Source organism: Bos javanicus, chromosome 22 (genome assembly GCF_032452875.1).
Source record: "Bos javanicus breed banteng chromosome 22, ARS-OSU_banteng_1.0, whole genome shotgun sequence".
NCBI lineage: Eukaryota > Metazoa > Chordata > Mammalia > Artiodactyla > Bovidae > Bos > Bos javanicus.
In genome coordinates, this window is record NC_083889.1 from 10,668,837 (window position 1) to 10,690,189 (window position 21,353).

Sequence of the window (21,353 nt, forward strand, 5' to 3'; positions counted from 1 at the left end):
TTATTGGAATATTAAGATGATTTCTGGGTTTTTCTGCCTTGGCACTACCGACAGTTGGGCAGGATAATTCATTGTTTTGGGGCTGTGCCGTGCATTTGTGAGATGTCCACCCACTAGATGCCAGAAGCACCTCCTAAACTGTGACAATCAAAAGTGTCTCCAGACATAGCCACATGTCCATTGGGGAGCAAATTGCCCCCAGTTGAGAACCACTGGGTTATGAAATGCTTGGGGAAGCTCTGTGTTCTAAGGCCCTTCCCCGGCTGGCATCTCTGCTCCCCAGAATAGCTGTCTAGTGCTCACAGGGTTTTTGTGTCTTTCAGCTGACATCGGTTTTAACTTCCTCAGCCACCTGCTGGATCTGTTCTGGTCCAAGCCAGAGGAGTTTTCCTACCTCAACCCCAACATGCAGGATGGCAGCGGGAACACATTGATGCATATCCTTTTCCAGAAAGGCATGCTCAAACGCACGGGAAAGCTGGTAGGTCTGCTGGCGAAGTTTGACATCAACCTCAACCTGAAGAACAAGGAAGGCAAAGACGCGCGGCACCGCGTGAAGAAGAACGACCCACTGCTCTTGGCCTGGAACAAAGCCCTGACGGAGACCAGACGCCGGGGCCGGCAGGACACCACCGCCCACCCTGGGAAGCCCCCACGCCCGGCGGCCCCTGCTCACACTGCTCAGGTCAAGGGCTCCTCCAAGCTGCTGCCGGGTGCTGTGCGAGCCCCACCCAAAGAAGCCAGGGTCCCTGACAGCTGGGAGACCCTCCCTGATGCCCAGGCCCCGAGGCCGGAGCCTGAGGCTGCCAGGCCCTGCTCCCGGAGAGACTGCCTCGTGCAGGACATCACGGCTTTGATTCAGCAGCTGGAATTGAATTCATCCCTCCCGGAGGACTGTCCTCAGGGCCCCGAGACTCTGGAGACAGGAGCTGGCACCGAAGGAGAGAAAGAAGAGCTGCAGGGTGCCCCGGGGGCGGGGGGCTCTGACTGCAGCGGGAACAACCCCGGGGCCCTGGAGGCTGCAGAGGGACATGTGCAGGCAGGCCTCTCGGCCGCACAGCTCCTTCCTGAGGGTAGCAGGGGGACAGAGGGCAGCGACGACCAGGATGACTGGAGCGTGTCAGAGATGGACATCTGCCTCCTGGACTTTGAGAACATGACGTGGGAGATCGAGTGCACTTCAGAAATGCTGAAGAAGCTGTCCAGCAAGGTCATGTCCAAGGTCATGAAGAAGAAAATCATCCTGGCCATCCAGAAGCTGGGCAATGGTGAGTGGACCCCGGGCCTGCGGAAGCGGCTGAGGAACCTGAAAGGAAGCATCCAGCTCTTCGAGGCCAAGCTGGACAAGGCGGCCCGGATGCTGTGGGAGCTGGCGATTGACTTCTCCCCGCGGTGCAGCGAGAACCCCGAGAAGATCATAGCCGCAGAGCGCAGCATGCACCCCACCGAGAAGTCCGGGCGGGTCTACACGGAAATCATACGGATCTGGGACATCGTCTTAGATCACAACAAACTGTCCTACTCCATCCAGGCCATCTGCAGCGCCTACAACCGGGGCTTGTCCTGCATCCTGCGCAAGAAGCTTAAGGGCATCAACAAGGGCCCAGTGTCCGCCAACATGAAAATCCAAAAGCGGATCCCCCGCTGCTACGTGGAGGACACGGAGGCCGAGAAGGGCGGGGCCCGCGCCGAGCCCGAGTACTTCCCCCCAGCCAGCGCGGTGGAGACAGAATATAACATCATGAAGTTCCACAGCTTCAGCACCAACATGGCCTCCAACATCCTCAATGACACCACGGCCACGGTGGAGTACCCGTTTCGGGTGGGCGAGCTCGAGTACGCGGTGATCGGCCTCAACCCCAGGCCGCTGGAACCCATTATCCTCATTGGGCGCAGCGGCACGGGCAAGACCACCTGCTGCCTGTACAGGCTGTGGAAGAAATTCCACGGCTACTGGGAGAAAGCCCAGCAGGCGGGGAGCCCGCTGCTGGCAAAGCAGATCTGGCTGAAGCGAAGGTTGGAACTGGAACCCAGAAAGGAGGGTCAGGGTGGGGAGGAAGAAGAGGAGGAGGAGGAAGAAGGGGAGGAGGAGGAGGAGGAAGGATCCGTGGAGGTGGGAACAGTGGGCTGCCTAGAGGAGGAGCAGGAGAGTGAAGCTTGTGCAGAGGGAGCCGGTGGGGAGCCAGGAGGGCCCGGCCAAGGGGAGGAAGAACCCTCCCCACAAGAGCCCCCTCAGTTGGAGCACTTACATCAGATCTTCGTGACCAAGAACCACGTCCTGTGCCAGGAGGTGCAGAGGAATTTCGTGGAGCTTTCCAAGTCTACCAAGGCCACCAGTCACTACAAACCGCTGGAACCCAATGTCCACAAGCTCCAGGACCTCAGGGATGAGAACTTCCCTCTGTTTGTCACCTCCAAGCAGCTGCTCCTCCTGCTCGATGCTTCTCTGCCCAAACCGTTTTTTCTGAGAAACGAAGATGGCAGCTTGAAAAGATCCATCGTAGGATGGTCCACTCAGGAAGAGTTGACAATCACCAACTGGCAGGAGGAGGACGAGGAGGCTGAGGCTGATGGGGACTACAGTGAGGAGGAAAAAACTGTGGAAACGCGCCCGAGCGACAGCGACCCCCGGGTGTATGTGACATTTGAGGTGTTTGTCAATGAGATATGGCCCAAAATGATCAAAGGGAAAACCTCCTACAACCCTGCCCTGATCTGGAAAGAAATAAAATCTTTTCTGAAGGGGTCTTTTGAGGCCCTCAGCTGCCCCGGGGGGAGACTCACGGAAGAGGCATACAAGCAATTAGGGCGGAAGCGGTGCCCCAATTTCAAGGAAGACCGGAGCGAGATCTATGGGCTGTTCTGCCTGTATCAGCAGATTAGGTCTCAGAAAGGGTACTTTGACGATGAGGATGTTCTGTACAACCTGTCCCGGAGGCTGTCGAAGCTCAAGGTGCTCCCGTGGTCCATCCACGAGCTCTATGGTGATGAGATCCAGGACTTCACCCAAGCCGAGCTGGCGCTGCTGATGAAATGCATCAACGACCCCAACGCCATGTTCCTCACGGGGGACACGGCCCAGAGCATCATGAAGGGCGTGGCCTTCCGCTTCAGCGATCTGCGCTCCCTGTTCCACTACGCCAGCAGGAACGCTGTGGACAAGCAGTGCGCAGTGCGCAAGCCCAAGAAGATCCACCAGCTGTACCAGAACTACAGGTCCCACTCCGGTATGTCCAGGCCTTGGGCTTGCCTTATGGGGGAAGTGCTTGGCACTGACCTTGGGCTGGTTTTAAAGCTGTGACTTAGTTTTGTTGGGCTCTTGTAGCTGAGCCAAGTACAGTATTTTGGCATTTGTTAGTAACTACCCTCATGAACAAGAGATCTTAGGATTTTTGCCACTGCTCATTTTTTTTTTCTGTCTCTTTTATGGGGTGGGGTGGCATGTGGCTTGTGGGATCTTAGTTCCCAGACCAGGAATTGAACTGAGCCCTCCACCCTGAGAGCAGGGAGTCCTAACCACTGGACCGCCAGGGAATCCCCCCTTCTTTCTTTTTTTTTAATGATATAGATGTTAGTTTCAGGTATCTAGCAAAGTGATTCAGTTATATAAAATTTTTCAGATTCTTTTCCCTTACAGATTATTACAAGATATTGAGCAGAGTTCCCTGTGCCTATACAGTATGTCCTTGTTGGTTATCTATTTTATGTATAGTAGTGTGTATATGTTAATCCCAATCTCCTAATTTATTTTCCCTGCTTTCCCCCTTTAGTAACCATAAATTAAATAAATACCACTACTCATTCTTAGGTTGATGATTTAAGCTGTGGTTGAATGGAAATAAACCTCTAAGTAATAACAGTTTAAAGTGTTGGCCATGATGTGGAAACATTTCAGGGGAACATGTAAACAACTGCTTGAGAACTTTGTTAAAGCACTTTGGAAGCACACACTTCTGTACTGTAAAATGATACACGAATTACAAGTCATTAATCCTGAAAGTAGCTTTTCTTTCAGAAGAAGCAAGAAAAGTAGGGTGGTAGGAGGTGGTGGGAGATAATGCTAACTCAGGTGATTTTAATTTGTGCTTCACATGTTCCTCTTCACTGTGCCAGGCATGATGCCAAGCAGTTTGCATAGAGTATCTGCTTTTTTTTTCTTTTGCTGTGCTATGTGGCTTGTGGAATCTCAGTTCTCTGACAAGGGATTGAGCCTGGGCCATGGTGATGTAAGTCCAGAATCCTAACCACTAGACCACCAGGGGAACTCCCATGGGTATCTGTTGTTAATCCTCACAACAACCTTATAAAGAAGGCATGTTTTCCATTTTACAAAGGAGGTAACTGAGGCACAGAGAATACTTCCTATGTGGTTTTTAGACTCCTCACCAACTCACCATCTATGTTCTCCATCTGACCATGGACAACATAGAGTATTATTTTACATGTTTGAACATTTTGTTTAATGGACTCATGTCAGACATACCTTTCTACAACTTTGTTTTTTTTGCTTATAACAATGTTTTGGGATTTCTGCATGTTAATACCATGGAGCTGCAGTTCATGCATTTCTCAGTGCTGTTAGTACCTAGTTTATGACTGTTCCACATCTTGTTTTCCACGTTCCAGACAAAATTATTCTTCTTTTATCCTTCAGCAAAAGTATTTTCATTTTTTATACCTTATTGACAACACATCTCCTACTTGCTTTACATCCTGAAATGCTTCCCTTATCATTTTTATATATTAGAGTTTTTAACTTTTAAAAGATGATAGCAAAACCAAGAAACAAGTAAATGAACTATTATATCAGCATTTTCTGATTTGCAAACTTAACATATTCCATAATCTCTAAAAACATACATTTTTCTCACAGCACATTTTCTCTTTACTGTGGCACAGGATAAGTGTTTAATGAACCCAAATATCTTTTGAAGTTCTACTAATTAATCCAGGGCTGAAATCTCAGGGAATGAGCTCTTATTTCAAGGACTTGATAAGAGTTAACTTCAAGCTTTCTTCTAGGTATATTTTTATTCTCTTGGGGTCAGAATTCTGAAAACAGCATTTTATGAAGCCACCTTTCTCTAACTGAATATTGCAAAAAGAACCAGTTTTAGATTTTCAAAAGGGTTTCATCTTAACCAATTTTCTCTGGAGTGTGAAGAATGCCATTGGCCCCACAGTGTTTAAAAAAAAAAAAAAACTTTCTTTTTTTTTCTTAGAGGTTCATAGCTAAATTTTTCTTAATGAATTGAACCTGAATTTCCCATTTTACAAAAGGCGTCAAGAATACCAATCACACAAATGGAATATAAATGTGTGTGTGTGTATATATATATATATATATACACTCACACATCAGAAGACAGAACGGTCACAGATCCACTGAGAAGATGACCCATATGGAGTCCCAAACAAACACCTCCCCAACATGAATGGTCCTCAGTGGTTGACACATATCAGAACCAAATGACACTCACTGCTCACAAAGGGTCCTCAATATTAGACACAGGTCAGAACCAAGTGGCAAAAATGCCCAAATGACACTCTTGCTTCCAAACAGTCCCCAGTGGCAGACAGACATCAGAACCAACTGACAAAATGCCCAAATAGCGCTTCATGCTCAAAAGAGGAGTTAGCCGGGTGCACACCAAGGGACTTACTGGGTCTTGGAGCGCCTCATCTCGTCCAGATTCACGTTTCCACTCCTCCAAGGGGAAGTATGTTGGCAGCCAGTGCCAAGCAGGGGAGAAACAGGGAGGATCCTCAAAACAAATGGTTTCAGCAGCTGCTAGGATGTCTCCCCAAGCCCTCTTCTCAGGGCCAGCAAGCCACGAGCAGCAGGTTCCTCAAAGCCTTCCGTGCACGGTGTCAGCACTCCAGAAAACCATGGGAGCCAGATATCGCGAGAGTGCGGCCTCCTGTTGTGTGCCTAGACCTTATAGCAAGGGGTCCAGATGCTCTCTGCTCAAAAGCTAGTAAAGAAGCAGGGTTGGTGGAAAGGAAAGTTTGCTTTATTTCTGAGACAGGCAAATGGTTCAAAGGTCGACTTCCCTGCCTCCACTGCCCTATCAGTGGACAAGAGCTTTTATAGACGGGGGGAGGGGGGAAGGGGGCACGTGCAAAAACAGTATAGTCAGCTCTCACCATTATCTTGAAATTCGTTGTGTGGTGGTCTGACAAGTGTCATTCTGATTGTTTTAAGTACAGTCATTCTTCAGCTCCAGGGTCAGTTTGTTCCCGTATTGCTTGAGGCCAGTTCTCAGAATTGTGGCAGCGTGTCATGGCTATAGTCTTTTCATCGTGTAGTTAACGTCTTCCAGCTGGTGGGGGTTTCATTATCTCTTAGACTGCTCAGAGGATATGGTTCAGAATATCTCTGATCCTTGAGGAGGAACTAAAGGTCCTTGACTTTGCTTAATGACTAAACGTTGATTATTTAGTCTTGTTGGATTGCTTTTTTTTGCTTCCACATTTTCTCACTTCTCTGATTAAACTTTTTCTTTGGCTAAAGTTTCTCCACAGAGGGAACTGTTCCTGTGAACAATGTTTGTTTTTTTTTTTAATATACTCAGCAACCCACCCAGATGATCACTGCTTATGCCCCATCTTCCACCTCCTCTCAGGATGGAGGGAAGACTGTGTGTAAATGTTTCTGTGTATAGAACCAGAAAAAGCCCCAATAATATGTATTAGAGTTGAGAGACTTTAGAAAACACATAAAGTATTAAAAAAAATTTTAAGCCGCCTGTAAAGCTGCTCACTACTCATGTTTTATTTCATTTCCTTCTGATCTTTTTTCCATATGCATGTATGCATATATCATATACATTTATTGATTAGGTAGTGAATATATGTTTAGTGAATATTTCTCCCCATCTTTTATTCTTTTTTAAAATTGAGGTCCTTGTTTACATAGCATAACATTCACCTGTTTAAAATGTGCAATTTAGTCATCTTTTAATATATTCATAAGGTTGTGCAATTATTACCACTAATTCCAGGACATTTTAATCACCCCCAAAAGGGTGATTAAAAAACCCCATGAACACTAGCAGATACTCCTCATCCCCCTCCCCGACCCCTGGCCCCCACCACCCCTGTGAACTACCAGTCTACTTTGTGTGTCTGTACGTTTGCCTATTCTGGACATTTCATATTAATGGAATCACATAATATGTGACCTTTTGTGTCTGATATCTTTCATTTAGCACAGTGTTTTCAAGTTTCTTCCATATTGTAGCATGTTTCAGTACCTCACTGCTCTTTATGGTTGAACCGTTGTCTATTCTTTGATTTTTTTGTTTAGTTGCTAGGTTGTGTCTGACTCTTTTGTGACCCCATGGACTGTAGGCCACCAGGTTGCTCTGTCCATGAGATTATCCCGGCAAGAATACTGGAGTGGTTTGCCATTTCCTTTTCCAGGGGATCTTCCCAGCCCAGGGTTTAAACCTCTGTCTCCTGCATCTCCTGCTTTGGCAGGTGGATTCTTTTTTTTTTTTTTTTTGGCAGGTGGATTCTTTACCACTGAGCCATGTGGGAAGCCCATTCTTTGATTATGTTCATATAAAATAGTTTCATCTAAAAAAATGTTCATCTAGTTCCCTAGAAAGGCATTTAAGTGGATTCCAGTTTTTCACTGCAATGAACACTTCCATGCCTTTTTCTGATCCTCTCGTTAATGTACATCTCTGAACCACCATGGCAGCTGATGTGCTTAGATTCAACAGTTTCCACTTGTGTTCTTGATTTCTTTATATTGCATACTTTTAATAATAGAGGCATTGAATAGTAGAATTTACCTTCACTGTTTGGTAATAGTAATGGGGACACCTATGCCCACTTCACAGAATTCTATCTGGTGTCGGGCAAAGAGCGCACAGCCCCTAAGATCAGTAGGAGACCTGGGATGATCTGTATTCAGTCCAGCTCATGACTCTTGAAGCTCTCGGACCTCCGAGTCCCTGGTTGTAAAAGTAGGGTAGTCTGGTCTGTCTTACCAGGCTGCTATGAGGATTAAACAGGATAATTGTTATGAAGGACCCTGTTGTATAGTAAGCCTCACTGTCATTGTTACTTCAGCACTTAGAAATGGGACCCAGGGAGAAAGCTCTTTGGAAAATCCTTTATCTAGCACTGACAATTTTTCTTAGTATAGTGTTCTCTCCCCTGGGTATAAACGTAGTGGAAAAGGGAGATGCAAGCCAAGGTTGCTGTCCCAGCTAACATCCAGCTCTTAGGACTTCCCTGGGGGTACAGTGGTTAAGAATCTGTCTGCCAACGTAGGAGACGCGCGTTCGATCCCTAGTCTGGGAAGATTCCACATGCCGTGGGCCAACTAAGCTCATGCACCACAGCCACTGAAGCTCGCTCGCTTAGAGCATGTGCTCCATAACAAGAGAAGCCCACCCGTGACAACTAGAGAGTAGCCCCCACCCCTGCAACAGGAGGAAGCCCGTGCACAGCAATGAAGACCCGGTACAGTTAAAAAAAAAGAAAAAATCCAGCTCTTAGCCTGTAACCTTGTCTCCAGTGCTCTAAGTGCCAATGACAGAGGACATGATAATTCTTGGGTTTTTTTGCACTATATTAGCCCTTTGTGTTAGCATTCTAACAGCTCTAAGTGTTTAGATTACATTTCTGCCTTGATTCTTCTTCATGAGGTCATTTTCTCTAACATGAACGTAGTCCAGGAATGAGATTCTACAAAACCTTCTTAGGACAGTGAACACATCCCTGCCTTTGTCTGCTGTACCCAGAGTAATACAGCCCAGAGCCAAAGTGACAAAATCTAACTGGACCTGAAAACTGTCCACAATTAGATGTACTCTCAGGACCAATACTGCTTCTCGGGGGAAGAAAGCAACTAAAATAAGAAAACAGAATACTCCACCAGGAGTTCCTTGGTGGCTACTGGTTAGGATTCTGGGCTTTAACTGCCAAGGGCCCGGGTTCAACCCCTGGCTGGGGAACTGAGATCCCACAACCTGCTCAGTGTGACCAAAAAAAATTAAATTAAAAAAAAACCCCAAAAGTCCAGCCATGTTGGTGTATTGTGTAACATCTGACTTTTTTTTTTTTCTTGTCTTATCCCAGGAATCCTCAATCTGGCATCTGGAGTGGTAGATTTACTTCAGTTCTATTTCCCTGAGTCTTTCGACCGCCTTCCAAGGGATTCTGGCCTTTTCGACGGTCCCCGGCCAATTGTCCTGGAATCCTGTAGTGTGAGTGACCTGGCAATATTGCTTCGAGGCAACAAAAGAAAAACCCAGCCCATTGAATTTGGAGCTCACCAGGTGAGTTTCATGAGATTGTATGTTTTAAAACAAAAGGCAGTTTGCAATTGAAAAACGGTTTGAGAAGCTGAGTTCTTCCACAAGGTAGAATTCAGTAGTTCCTGTCCTAGGATGAGGAGGCTTCAAAGATGAGTGAGTGACTATTATTAATATTCCCACCAGCCTGGCTGACCTAGTCCATGCCAGCCACTCCTCTTTGGAGATGTTACCTGCCTCCCAGAAAAATAGACTCAGCTTCATTAGATTTCTGTTTGTACAATTTGAAGTTTTTTTCTCTCCAATCCTTTTTTTTTTTCTCCCCCAAGGTAATTCTTGTAGCTAATGAAATGGCAAAGGAGAAAATTCCAGAAGAGCTGGGATTAGCACTTGTGTTAACAGTTTACGAAGCCAAAGGCTTAGAATTCGATGATGTCCTCCTTTACAACTTTTTTACTGACTCTGAGGTATGCCATACTGAATTCTTTTTTCGCACAGCCTGTGTATGTCTGAACTCCACTTCCAGTCCAGGAAAAAGCATTTGGAGCTGCATAGAAGAGTTTGTCGCAGGTGACCATTTCTGTTTTGGAGCATCATCCACGTGGTGTGAGGTTTTCTGTGTTTGGATGTGTGTTTTGACAGTGGCTGTGGATTGGTTCATAGTGTGTCCTGGGCTGGCTCTCCCCGTGCCCTGCCCTTCCCTGCTCTCTTGGATTCATCTTTTCTGAATGCCTGGTACCCAAGTACCAGCTTCTGTGTTTCACTAGCTGCTGTTATCCTTGACTGCCAAGGATGCTCAAGTTGGAGCAAGGTCTAAGGAGAGCCTGACAAATGAAGGCAAGTTTAGCAGTGTCCACTCTCTGAGGACAGAACTGGGCAAGGTCATTCATAGAGAGACGACTCCGGGAAGACATAGGAGCTTTGGTTCCTGCCACGGGATCAGGTGATGCAGGGGACGAGAACAGCCGCCCTGCCTGAGCGCCCTTCTGGCATGGCTTTGCCACCACTGCTTGCTGCCCTTGCCCACGATGGCAGTGCAAGAGTCCGTGGACTGACCCCCAGTAACCTCTGTGCCGGCCCATTGTTTTGACTTGGCTCCTGAGTCCTTGTGATGGTTTTTCTTCCCGAGCTCAGTACATTATGGATAGAGCCACCGACTCAATGGTTCTCACTTTTGCAGCCACTGCATGCTCTTCACCACCGTCTCTGGTGGGAGCTCAGGCTGGCTGCTGACCATGCTGCTGGGTCTCCTGTGGGGACTTAGCTGGCTGCACCCTGGTCCCCGTGGCAGATTTCCCATCGCACATGGCGCATGCTTTCCGAGGCTGTTTTCATACTCAAATCAAGAGCACTGTTAGCTTCGACTCCTTAAAATCTGCCCCAGAAACAACCCTTTAAAGGGGGTCCTTTGGGTTTTGTTCCTCGTCTTTTTTTTTAAATGTCACATTTGCCTTGACGATAATTATGACTAATATTGCTATGGATGCTTTACGGTTTATAAAGTGCTTTTTGAATACATCATCTCACTTTATCCTCCACCAACCCTCTGAGGGTGTGTGTATTTCTATGACCTTCATTCTACATGTAAGACCAAGGGTCATGGAAGTTAAGTTGCCTGAATTCCTAATATAGGTGGCAGAGCTCGGAGATGAACTCAGATGCTTTGAGTTCCAAATCTCATGATATTTCCATTGTACTCCTTTCCTTTTAATGCCCCGCATGCAAAGCAAGTCAGCTTCCAGAATCTTCCACAATGAACATATCATTACGGTAGCTCAAGTGCATTCCTTTTCTATTGACTTTTGCTAATTAAATCAGATGCACTCTCATTAACCCTAGAACCACTTTTAATCTCTGAGGACTAACTTTTTTCTCTCATAATACATCCATTGGTCATGGTTGGACCGAGGCTCTTCTAAAAGAGGAAGGGGTAAGACTTTGTTGTTCCTGTCCTTTATTAAGTGCCAGTTGTATGCTTGTGCTGGTAAGAAGCTCCACGAGATCTGGACTTATGGCTCATAACTTGTGGTCCACTCTGTGTCTCTCACCTTGATCCTGGAATGACAAAATCCTGGATACCTTAACCCCAAACTCCCATCAGTGGCTCAGTGAGTTGCATGAAATTGAAACAATCACAAATTAAGTCCTATGGTAACACCACTTCATCCCACAATGGAATGAGAATTCTAGAAAGATTTCTGGTATGTGGCTTCCCAAATACCAGAGAATGGAATCATGCACTCCCAGCACAGAGGTTACCTTTAGTTTATCATTTACAACCACGAGACCAAAAGGTGCCGGTCAGCAAACGAGAGGAGATGCTTCAGGCAAAAGGGAGGAAAGACAGAAGTCACCTAAGTCCCCACATGTCCATGGTCTGGCTGCTCACGTGGGGTTTCTTTCAAAGAAAGAAGGCTGCTAAAGGGTATTTGTTGTTTGATACAGGGGAGAACTCCCCTCTCCATCCCTGAAGTGTGTGTCTGGCAGACACCCTGTGTGTGTGTGTGTGTGTGTGTGTGTGTGTGTGTGTGTGTGTATGTGTGAGTGTGTGTGTAGGGGGCTTCTTGTTGCCCTTGCTTGTGATTCTTCTCTTCAGAGAATTCACTGTTACCTGTTCAACCACGTGGACATTAGGGCTGTCTTCTGAGATGAGAAAGGAACCGAGGAATGGTTAGGTCAAGGCCTTCTCTTGTAAGATTGCTGCCTCACTTGGGGGAGGGGCAGTCATCCTCCCAGCCACCCCCGAATTCTCCTCCCGTGGGGACTTTGAGGGGTGCTTGGCATTGACACTCTGCCCCAGCGGGAAGCCCTTTTCCCCCCACTCACGTGTGACGAAGACAGGAGGGACTTTCAAAACCACAACTTTGAAGGGTTGCTGCACCAGCTTAGAGAAAAAGCCCCACAAAGGAAGCCTTGCTGGCAGATTCTAAGCCTTCTTCCTTCACAATTATTAATCCCCAGAGAAGAAGCTGGAAGATTTCTAAATGCTTCTTGTTATTACCAAAATTGCTGCTAGCCTGCATTCTTGCCATCCATACATGTACTCCTTCCTCGGAGGCTCTGTCTTGAGAGTGAGACGTGTTTTATTCATGACAGCAGCTTAGTCGTGTGCTGTATGAGCAGCTTCTGCACCTCCTTCGAGCAGTTTTGAAATACAGGTGCTCCTCTGGCCTTCCCAAGTTCAGCCAGCCTGCACCTCTGCCGGCTGCCAGACCCCCTCAGATGTCAGCACGTGGGTCTTGGCCTGCTTCCTCTGGCAAACAGGTTGGGTAAACAGCTTTACAAAGATGAAAAGATTTCACAGATGTGTCTTGAAGAATTTTTTTCAGCTTCCATTTACTTAAATGATTACATGATTCCCATCTCTTAGAACGTGGTGATTAATTCCCTAGTTGGTGAGTAGCATAACCACTCTTATGTAATAGTGTTTAAAACATTTAACTTAGTATTTATAGAGTTCATTACAGAGGAACTGAAGGGAGGGGATGCACTGTACGCCTCTACCTCCATCATCCTTGAAAAGATGCATAGGTGGCAGGTATCACCATTTTATAAAAAAACTGAAGGATAGGAGAGTTGAGTACCGACTCCCTACAGACACAGTAAAGCAGGAAATCCGAAATTGCATGGGGATTCCTGGCTGTAAATACTGCGAGTAACCCAGTCAGGTTTGCCTCCCGAGGGTCTGCAAACCACGGCCTGGGGGGCCAAACCCAGCTCAGTGAGCTAAAAAAGATTTTTACATTTTTAAATGGTTAAGAAAAAAATGAAAATAATATTCCGTGGCACGTGAAAATTGTGTTAAATTCAATTTTAGTGTCAAGGATAGCATTTTATTGTGTTACATCATGCCTATTCATTTACTATTGAATAGGGCTCCTTTGGGGCTTCCCTGGAAGCTCAGCTGGTAAAGAATCCACCTGCAGTGTAGGAGACCAAGGTTCAATTCCTGGGTTGGGAAGATCCCCTGGAAAAGGGATAGGCTACCCACTCCAGTATTCTTGGGCTTCCCTGGTGGCTCAGATGGTAAAGAATCTGCCTGCAATGTGGGAGACCTGAGTTCAATCCCTGAGTTGGGAAGATCCCCTGGAGGAGGGCACGGCAACCCACTCAAGTATTCTTGCCTGGAGAATCCCCTTGGATAGAGGAGCCTGGCGGGCTACAGTCCATGGTGTCACAAAGAGTCAACACGACTGAGGGACTAAGCACAGCACAGCAGAGTTGAACAGTTGCAAGAGAAGCCATATAGCCCACAAAGCCAAAAATATTTGCAAACTCTAGTCTACAAGTCACCTTGGTTTTGTGCTTTGATTTGGCTAAAATGTGACTCTTTATCACCCACTGTGTAGACACTTGACATTGATTATCTCCTTTTATTTTTCCAACAAAGGTGGGTAGTTCTCTCATCCCCATTTTACAGAACAGGGAAATGAAACCTAGAAGAGCCATTTTTTTCAGGGTCACATAATAAATGGACAAATTGGGATATAAGTTGTTCAGTCTGATTTCAGAGTCCACCTTGCACAGTGTACCCCATGGCTCCTGAATTTTGCTTCATCCTTTTTTTTTGGGTCCCACCGCTTGGCATGTGGGATCTTAGTTCACCAATCAGTGATCGAACCTGGGCCCCCTGCAGTGGAAGCACGGTGTCCTAACCACTGGACTGCCAGGGAATTCCTTTGTTCCATCCTTGATTGAATCACTTGGTTAGGGAATCTTGTCGCATGTGTCTTTTTTTCTCTAAATCATAAGAAAATAATTTTAATTTTTTATTCCTACATTTCCTATCATTCATATTTTTCAGTGAAAATATTTCAAATTATTTACACTTTGGATGCAATTACGTCTCTTAATCCTGGTCATTTACTGAAAAACAATTATGTGAAAAGTCCATTATAACACATGCTAAGTCACTTTAGTCATGTCTGACTCTTTGCGACCCTATGGACTGTAGCCTGCCAGGCTCCTCGGTTCATGAGCTTCTCCAGGCAAGAATACTGGAGTGGGTTGCCGTGCCCTCTTCCAGGAGATCTTCCCAACCCAGGGACCAAACCTGTATCCCTTATGTCTTCTGCACTGGCAGGTGGGTTCTTTACCGCTATTGCCACGTGGGAAGCCATCCCCCCCACCCCAGTTATAACACAACTGGTAATTTTGCTGACATAAAGGCAAGACTATATATTTTATAGAATAGATATAAAAATAATTTATGAATTAATACATTTTTGTTCTGTTACTCGTCTAAACATTGGTAACTATTCACATGTAACAGCAGTAATTAAATTTTTATTAATTTGTTATTTGTGATTAATCTTTGTTATTTGTGATTCTTAGTCATATGAAACCCAGAGCTTAACACAAATTAGTTTGTGTTTATATTTTTAGACATTTTTTATTGAGGCAACATTGGCTTATAAGTTGATTATATGCAAAGTTGTATTTCTACTTCTATTAATACATACTGTACAGCATACTGACCACCAAAAATTTAGTTTCTGGGACTTTCTGGGCACAACTAGTGATTAAAACTCTGTGCCTCCAATGCAGGGGGTGTGGGTTCCATTCCTGGTAGGGGAACTAAGAGCCCACATGCCTTGAGGGCATGGCCAAAAAATGAAAAATAAAATGAACCTTAAAAAAATTAGTTTCCATTTGTCACTATGCAGTTGATAGCTTGCCATTTTTGACAATATGGATGGACCCTGAGGGTACCACGCTAAGCAACACATGTGTCTTAACAACTGAATCTAAGTGGAATTTCTTAAACACATTGTGAATAGAGGTGAGGACGCTGGTTTCCTCTCTCCATTCTGTGTGTGGGCACACTTTCAACAATAGGAAGCTCCGGGCCCTAACATTTCTCCTGGAAGTGAGCACTTGTGTTTGTTTCTTGGCTGTCCGGGCCAAGCATCTTGGGGTCTTTGCGGTAACTGCCCTGGTCCCTGGCTGGGCTACCTGGGCTCGGACCCCAACTGAGGCCATACAATAGTCCTGTCCTCCCAGATGGTACTGAAGGCCTGGCCCCTATGCCAGGCAAAGGGGCTGAGTTCTCCGAGAGGCCCAGGGAGGATGGGTGTATATTACGGAAGCGTTTTCTGCTGGTCTTGCATTTGTCTTCGTTGTTCAGGCTTACAAGGAATGGAAGATCATTTCTTCATTTACTCCTTCATCCTCCGGGTGCAGAGAGGAAAGCCAGCCGATGATTGAGGTGCCCTTGGAAAATTGCAGCTCCTCCCAGGGCCGGGCTGTCACCATGAATCCAGAAATGTACAAGGTGAGTATCAGCCAGGGGTCCACACACTGGTTTGATGGGGAGCCAGTAAGCAGGGCTCGGCTGAGAAGATGGGGTTAGAGGTGGAGTCTGTGCTGCAAATCTTCCTGACTGTCAGCACCAGGGCGTGGAGGACAGGATAGGAATGGAGGCCATCTCAGTGCTGGTGAGCCCTGCTTCTCAACAGACAGCCAGGCTTGATGGGAGGGACCACAGAAGAGTAGTACCTTCTGTTCACCTCTGGAACTCGTCTCTGTTCAGAAATGGGGAACTCAGAAGTGAAGTCCACGACTGTAGTCAGTGGAGACTGCTGTCTTCCAGCCTTGTTGTGAAGGGACCCTGCTTCCCTGAGCATCCCAGTTCCATCACTCAGAAGGAGGCCAGAGATGAGAAGCTCTGCGGAGATCTCGAGAGGCGTCAAGAGTGAGGGCGACACGACAGAAAACCGAACCAGCCAGACTGAAAGCTTTGGGAGAAACTATTGATACTAGCTCAGTTTTATGTCTTCTACAAAGTAGAAAACAAACAGAAGAACAGTTATCCAGCTGTTCCTGTAAATACCTGGAAGGCTCTGCACATGTTGTTAAGTCACCGCCAAGCTTTACAAGCCTCTGGGTGGGCACAAAGCCACTGTTGTTTTAGCAGGACCTTAGTCCTCCAATGAGGGATTGAACACATGGCCCTTGGCACTGAGAGTTCAGAGTCTTAACCCCTAGTTGTTCCATCGCTCAGTTGTGTCCAACTCTGTAGCCGGCCAGGCTCCTCTGTCCATGGGATTTCCCAGGCAAGAATTCTGGAGTAGGTTGCCATTTCCTTCTCCAGGGGATCTTCCTGACCAAGTGATCAAATCCGAGTCTCCTGCATTGGCAGGCAGGTTCTTTACCCCTGAACCACGAGAGAAGCCTCCTAACCACTGGACTACCAGGGAATTCTCACTGCTCCGATTTTTAAGGTAAGTTCCGATAGGAGCTTCCCTGGTGGTCCAATGGCTAAGATTGTGCTCCCAATGCAGGGGGCCCGGGTTTGATCCCTAGTCAGGAACTAGATCTCACATGCTGCCACTAAAGGCACCACGTGCTACAACAAACACCCAGCACAGTCAAATAAAGAAAGAAAAGACATTTTAAAAAGTAAGTTACAGTCATTGGGTGGGATGTGAGCATTCGGGTAAACAGAGTGAAAAATGCATGGGACGTCTCTATAGTATCTTTGTAACTTCTTATGCGTCTGTAATTATTTCAAAATGGACAAGCACAGCAGGCGCAAGGGTGTACTATGGGTACCCCTTGCTAGAGCTTCCCTGTACTGTGGCCTCGGAGAGTTCCCCACATGTGCTCAAGTCTGAGCTGTACTTTGTGAAACTTACTATTTGAATATTTCTCCAAAATGGGAGTAAGCCCGTTGAAGGGAGACACCTGGTACTGTAGCCTGAAGACTCAAGTCTTTGCATCGGTCTTGTCTTTAGCTCCTCAACGGGGAGCTGAAGCAGCTGTACACGGCCATCACCCGGGCTCGGGTCAACCTCTGGATCTTTGATGAAAACCCAGAGAAGCGGGCTCCTGCGTTCAAATATTTCATGAAGAGGAAATTTGTTGAAGTTGTGAAAACGGATGAAAACAAAGGTGAGCGCTCAAAATATTCTGGCTGTTGGCGAGAAAGCATGTTACTGTTCACCTGCTCTATGGCCAGGTGTAAAGGCTATAGTTTTTGGAAAGCACTTTTTTTCCATATTCTTCTGAGAAATGTGTTCCTCTTTATTTTTAAAGTGCATGGGAGAGTGGGGTTGTAATGAGATTGGGAGCGTTGACTCCTTCAGGAAGAACTTTTATTTGTCCTTTAAAGGTGAGAGTCATGGGCAAAGGTTAGAGAAAATAGGCTTTATTGGAAGAAAACAAATTTCTGTGGGCTTTTGGGCAGCTGATTGGCAATATCTATTAAGATAAAGAAAGCATGTACTTTTAAACCTAGTAACTCCACTTCTAGGGATCCATCCAGAGAGACTCTTATATAAAAGCTCCAAGTTAACAATACATGCACCAGAGTGCTCATTACAGCCCCACTGGTAATTGTAAGAAACTAGAAACGACTTAAGTGTCCTTGAAGGTGAAACTGTTCCGAGTGGTTCCTCTGGTGTTGGACTGGTGGGGGTGAGGTTGTTAACTAGATATGGACCTCTTTAACTTTCCACCATTATACCCTTCTGTGCTGTTTGCAGTGTTCGGGTTTTTTTTTTAGACCAACATTATCATGTATTGTTTTCATAATTTACAAAAGCTAGCTAATTAAAAAATGGAATGAAGTTCTCCTGATGGGATAACTAGGAGAGAAATAATCAACTCTCATGAAGAAGAAAACTGTTCTCTTTCTTGGGGGGAGGCTGGCTCCTCCAAGCCAGGGTGAATTCCTCTAAAGATGGGAGGAAAGTCCCAGGCTCCACAACAAACCAGTAAGCCAGTTTTATGGAGACTGTTTCCCGTTCCAGCCAAAGGCTCAGTTGGGAACTGGGGTTAGACACTCTGTTTCTGGGACCTGACTGTGGTGCTGTAAAGGGAAAAGTCGAAGATTTGAGGGTAAGCTGCCTTCTCGTTAGAACTCTCCACCTGAACAGCCACAGGGATTAATTCAGCTCCCACTTTCTCTCCTTGGCCTCCACTTCCTCAACTATTACTAAAAGCAAAATGAGTGGGTTGGCCTACCATGGTGGTTTTTATTCTTTCCGGCAGCTCATATTCACTTTTATTCTCACAATCTGGTGCCCATTATAAGAGATCATCAAGATAGGCCATTTTTAAAATTCTTTTTATTTTATATTGGAGTAGAGGTGTTAAACCGTGTTATGTTTGTTTCAGCTGTACAGCAAAGTGATTCTGTTACACATGTGTCTATTCTTTTTCAACTTCTTTTTTCCATTTAGGTCATTGTGTAATAATACAGTTCCTTGTGATTTACAACAGGTCCTTACTGGTTATCTATCTCAAAGATAGCAATTTTTTATTTTTTAATTTAAAAAATTCAAAATGAAAAAGGATTGCTATTTATCTCTTGGCTGCATGAAGAATACAAGAAATCCAGCCTTCATTGTGAGTTGTGAGCTGCACGTGGTAAAGTCTTTGAGGACATCTGTTTCCACCATGCGGGGAACTGGGGATGAGTGTGGTGACCTTGCAGTTGGGGGGCTTCTTCACTGCGCACCGGCAGAGGTCACCGCCCAGATGCAGAGATACTGCAGGGCTTTGCTGCGGGAATAAGGTGTCACCTGGGCACTCAGTACACGTGGTGTCACAGCTGGATGCTGCACAGTCAGCTTTGCACACGGCGCACGGCACCAGGGAGGGTCAGGCTGCAAGGTTAGCATGTGCTTGTGTACCTTCTGGACAAAGCGGACCTGTCTGCCTGGCTCCTTCAGTTGACAGCCATTGCCCTGGAAGTCTCAGATTTGGCTCCGGCGTTTGCCGGATAGTCAGCCTTTCATGTGTTTCATGAAGCTGTGGCTCGGAAGCCCCAGGGAGTGTCGATCCCTAGCTGACGATGCTCGGAGGTCCTCCAAAGGGGAGGGCCAGTGCAGTCACCACCAGCTGCTGAGGCTCATAGACGGAACCAACATGAGGTGGTTGCAGTCGTCTGTATCCACCAACAAGAATGTGTCAGACTGTGGGAATCCCTGGGTGGTCCGGTGGTTAGGACTCTGCGCTTTCACTGCTGAGGGTCCAGGTTCGGTCCCTGGTCAGGGAATTAAGATCCCACAAGGTACATGGCCAGGAAAAAGAAAAAAACAGTGTGTCAGATTGCTTCCTGTGATGAGGACAAAGTGCACATTTGGAAATCCTGTCACATCCCGTCACCTTATCCCTTACTAAAGCCCAGCATGGGAGTTTGCCAAGAGCAATGTGGCTTTGGGTTTTCAAGGAGGAATTATAAATTACTGTCTGTCTTCTGATTCATGGCCATAGGAAAGGAAGGTAACACAGTTCAAAAAACAAAGAGTATCCTTTCTCACCCCCACCTCCTTCTCCCCAAACCCTCCATGACCTGGCTTGGTAAGCTAAACTCCATGTTACATGACCACTAGACAGACAGCACAGGTGTTCATCTGTTCCAGCTGTCCCAACAAAGTACCGCAGGCTGGGCGGCTTACACAACAGAAATTATTGTCTCGGTTCTGGAGGCTAGAAGTCTAAGATCAATCAAGCTGCTAGTGGTTTGGCTTCTTCTGAGGCCTCTCTTCTTGGCTGTCTACTGTCTTTCCTCTGTGTCAGCTCCTGGTGTCTCTTTGTATGTGTTAATCTCTCTTTTCTTTCCTATTTTTTTGGCCATGCCACGCGGCATGCAGGATCTTAGTTCCCTGACCAGGGATCAGACCCGTGCCCACTGCAGTGGAAGCTGAGAGTCTTCAGCACTAGATTGCCAGGGAAGTTCCTATAAGGATGCCCTTCTTATGCTTAGTCACTTCTGTGATTTCCATGTCACACTTGAGTTTGCGACCCTGTGGACCGTAGCCCTTATTTTCTTGGGCTGCAGCTTGACTGCAGCCATGAAATTAAAAGATGCTTGCTCCTTGGAAGAAAAACTATGACCAACCTAGACAGCATATTCAAAAGCAGAGACATTACTTTGCTGACAAAGGTCCATCTAGTCCAAGCTATGGTTTTTCCAGTAGTCAAGTATGGATGTGAGATTTGGACCATAAAGAAAGCCGAGAACTGAAGAATTGATGCTTTTGACATGTGGTGTTGGAGAAGACTCTTGAGAGTCCCTTGGACTGCAAGGAGATCAAACCAGGCAATACTAAAGGAAATCAGTCCTGAATATCCATGGGAAGGACTAATGCTGGAACTCCAATCCTTTGGCCACCTGATGCGAAGAACTGACTCATTGGAAAAGACCCTGATGCTGGGAAAGATTGAAGGCAGGAGGAGAAGGGGACGACAGAGGATGAGATTGTTGGATGGTATCACCGACTGGATGGACATGAGTTTGAGCAACTTCAGGAGTTGGTGATGGACAGGGAAACCTGGTGTGCTGCAGTCCATGGGGTTGCAAAGAGTCAGACATGACAAAGTGACTGAACTGAGCTGATTGGACCGTAGCATGCCGGGCTCCTCTGTCCATGAGATTCTCCAGGCAAGAATACTGGAGTGGGTTGCCATGTGCTTCTCCAGGGGATCTTTCTGACCCAGGGATGGAACCTGTGCCTCTTACGTCTCCTGCATTGCAGGCAGATTCTTTACCACTGTGCCACCTGGGAAGCCCGCCCTTTTTCTTTTAAGGATGCCCATCAGATTGGATCAGGGCCCGCCCACATGACCTTTTACCTTAACCACCTCTTTAAAGACTCTGTCTCCAAATATAGTCAAACTCCAAGCGACAAAGTTTAGGGCATCAACGCTTGAAATTTGTCACAACAAAATTGAGCCCTTAACAACAGGTTTCAGTGAAGGAATCTGCAGAGAGGCAAACCCACGTTTCTCTTTCCTTTTAGACCTTGATGATAGCATGTTTGTTAAGACCTCGACCCCTGGGGAGTGGATCGCACAAGGAGATTACTACGCTAAACACCAGTGCTGGAAGGTAAGTGGTGAGTCTGCGTGTCCCGGGGCCTCATCGGGCCTCACCAGCCGGTCTCTCATCACTGCATTTGTCACCAGGACAGGGGGATCACAGGTCATGTTTCTGGTGCTGCTCTCGCTTCTGTAACATCAGGTCACCTACCATGCAGAAAGCTCCCTGTCCTCCTCTCCCCCTGTACAGTCAGAACAGCTTTTCATTTTGACCAAGTGCCAGCAGGTGATTATAGGAAGAGGGAGGGTCCC

The 21,353-nt window shown here is 46.5% G+C and overlaps 1 protein-coding gene and 1 long non-coding RNA gene across 7 annotated transcripts in view; one reads left to right on the forward strand and one right to left on the reverse strand.

Annotated features, from left to right (window-relative positions):
* LOC133235049 (uncharacterized) overlaps window positions 1–5,884 on the reverse strand; it is a 41,256-nt gene extending 35,372 nt beyond the window's left edge. The window contains exon 1 of the long non-coding RNA XR_009732427.1: window positions 5,664–5,884. This is a non-coding gene — a long non-coding RNA (uncharacterized LOC133235049). The remainder of the gene's footprint in view (window positions 1–5,663) is intronic.
* TRANK1 (tetratricopeptide repeat and ankyrin repeat containing 1) overlaps window positions 1–21,353 on the forward strand; it is a 97,162-nt gene that overhangs the window by 56,472 nt on the left and 19,337 nt on the right. For all 6 annotated transcript variants that reach the window (XM_061395881.1, XM_061395880.1, XM_061395883.1 and 3 more), the window contains 6 exons: window positions 324–3,227; window positions 9,097–9,296; window positions 9,602–9,739; window positions 15,400–15,546; window positions 17,009–17,165; window positions 21,023–21,111. In XM_061395881.1, coding sequence (XP_061251865.1) covers window positions 324–3,227; window positions 9,097–9,296; window positions 9,602–9,739; window positions 15,400–15,546; window positions 17,009–17,165; window positions 21,023–21,111 — 3,635 coding nt within the window. The remainder of the gene's footprint in view (window positions 1–323; window positions 3,228–9,096; window positions 9,297–9,601; window positions 9,740–15,399; window positions 15,547–17,008; window positions 17,166–21,022; window positions 21,112–21,353) is intronic.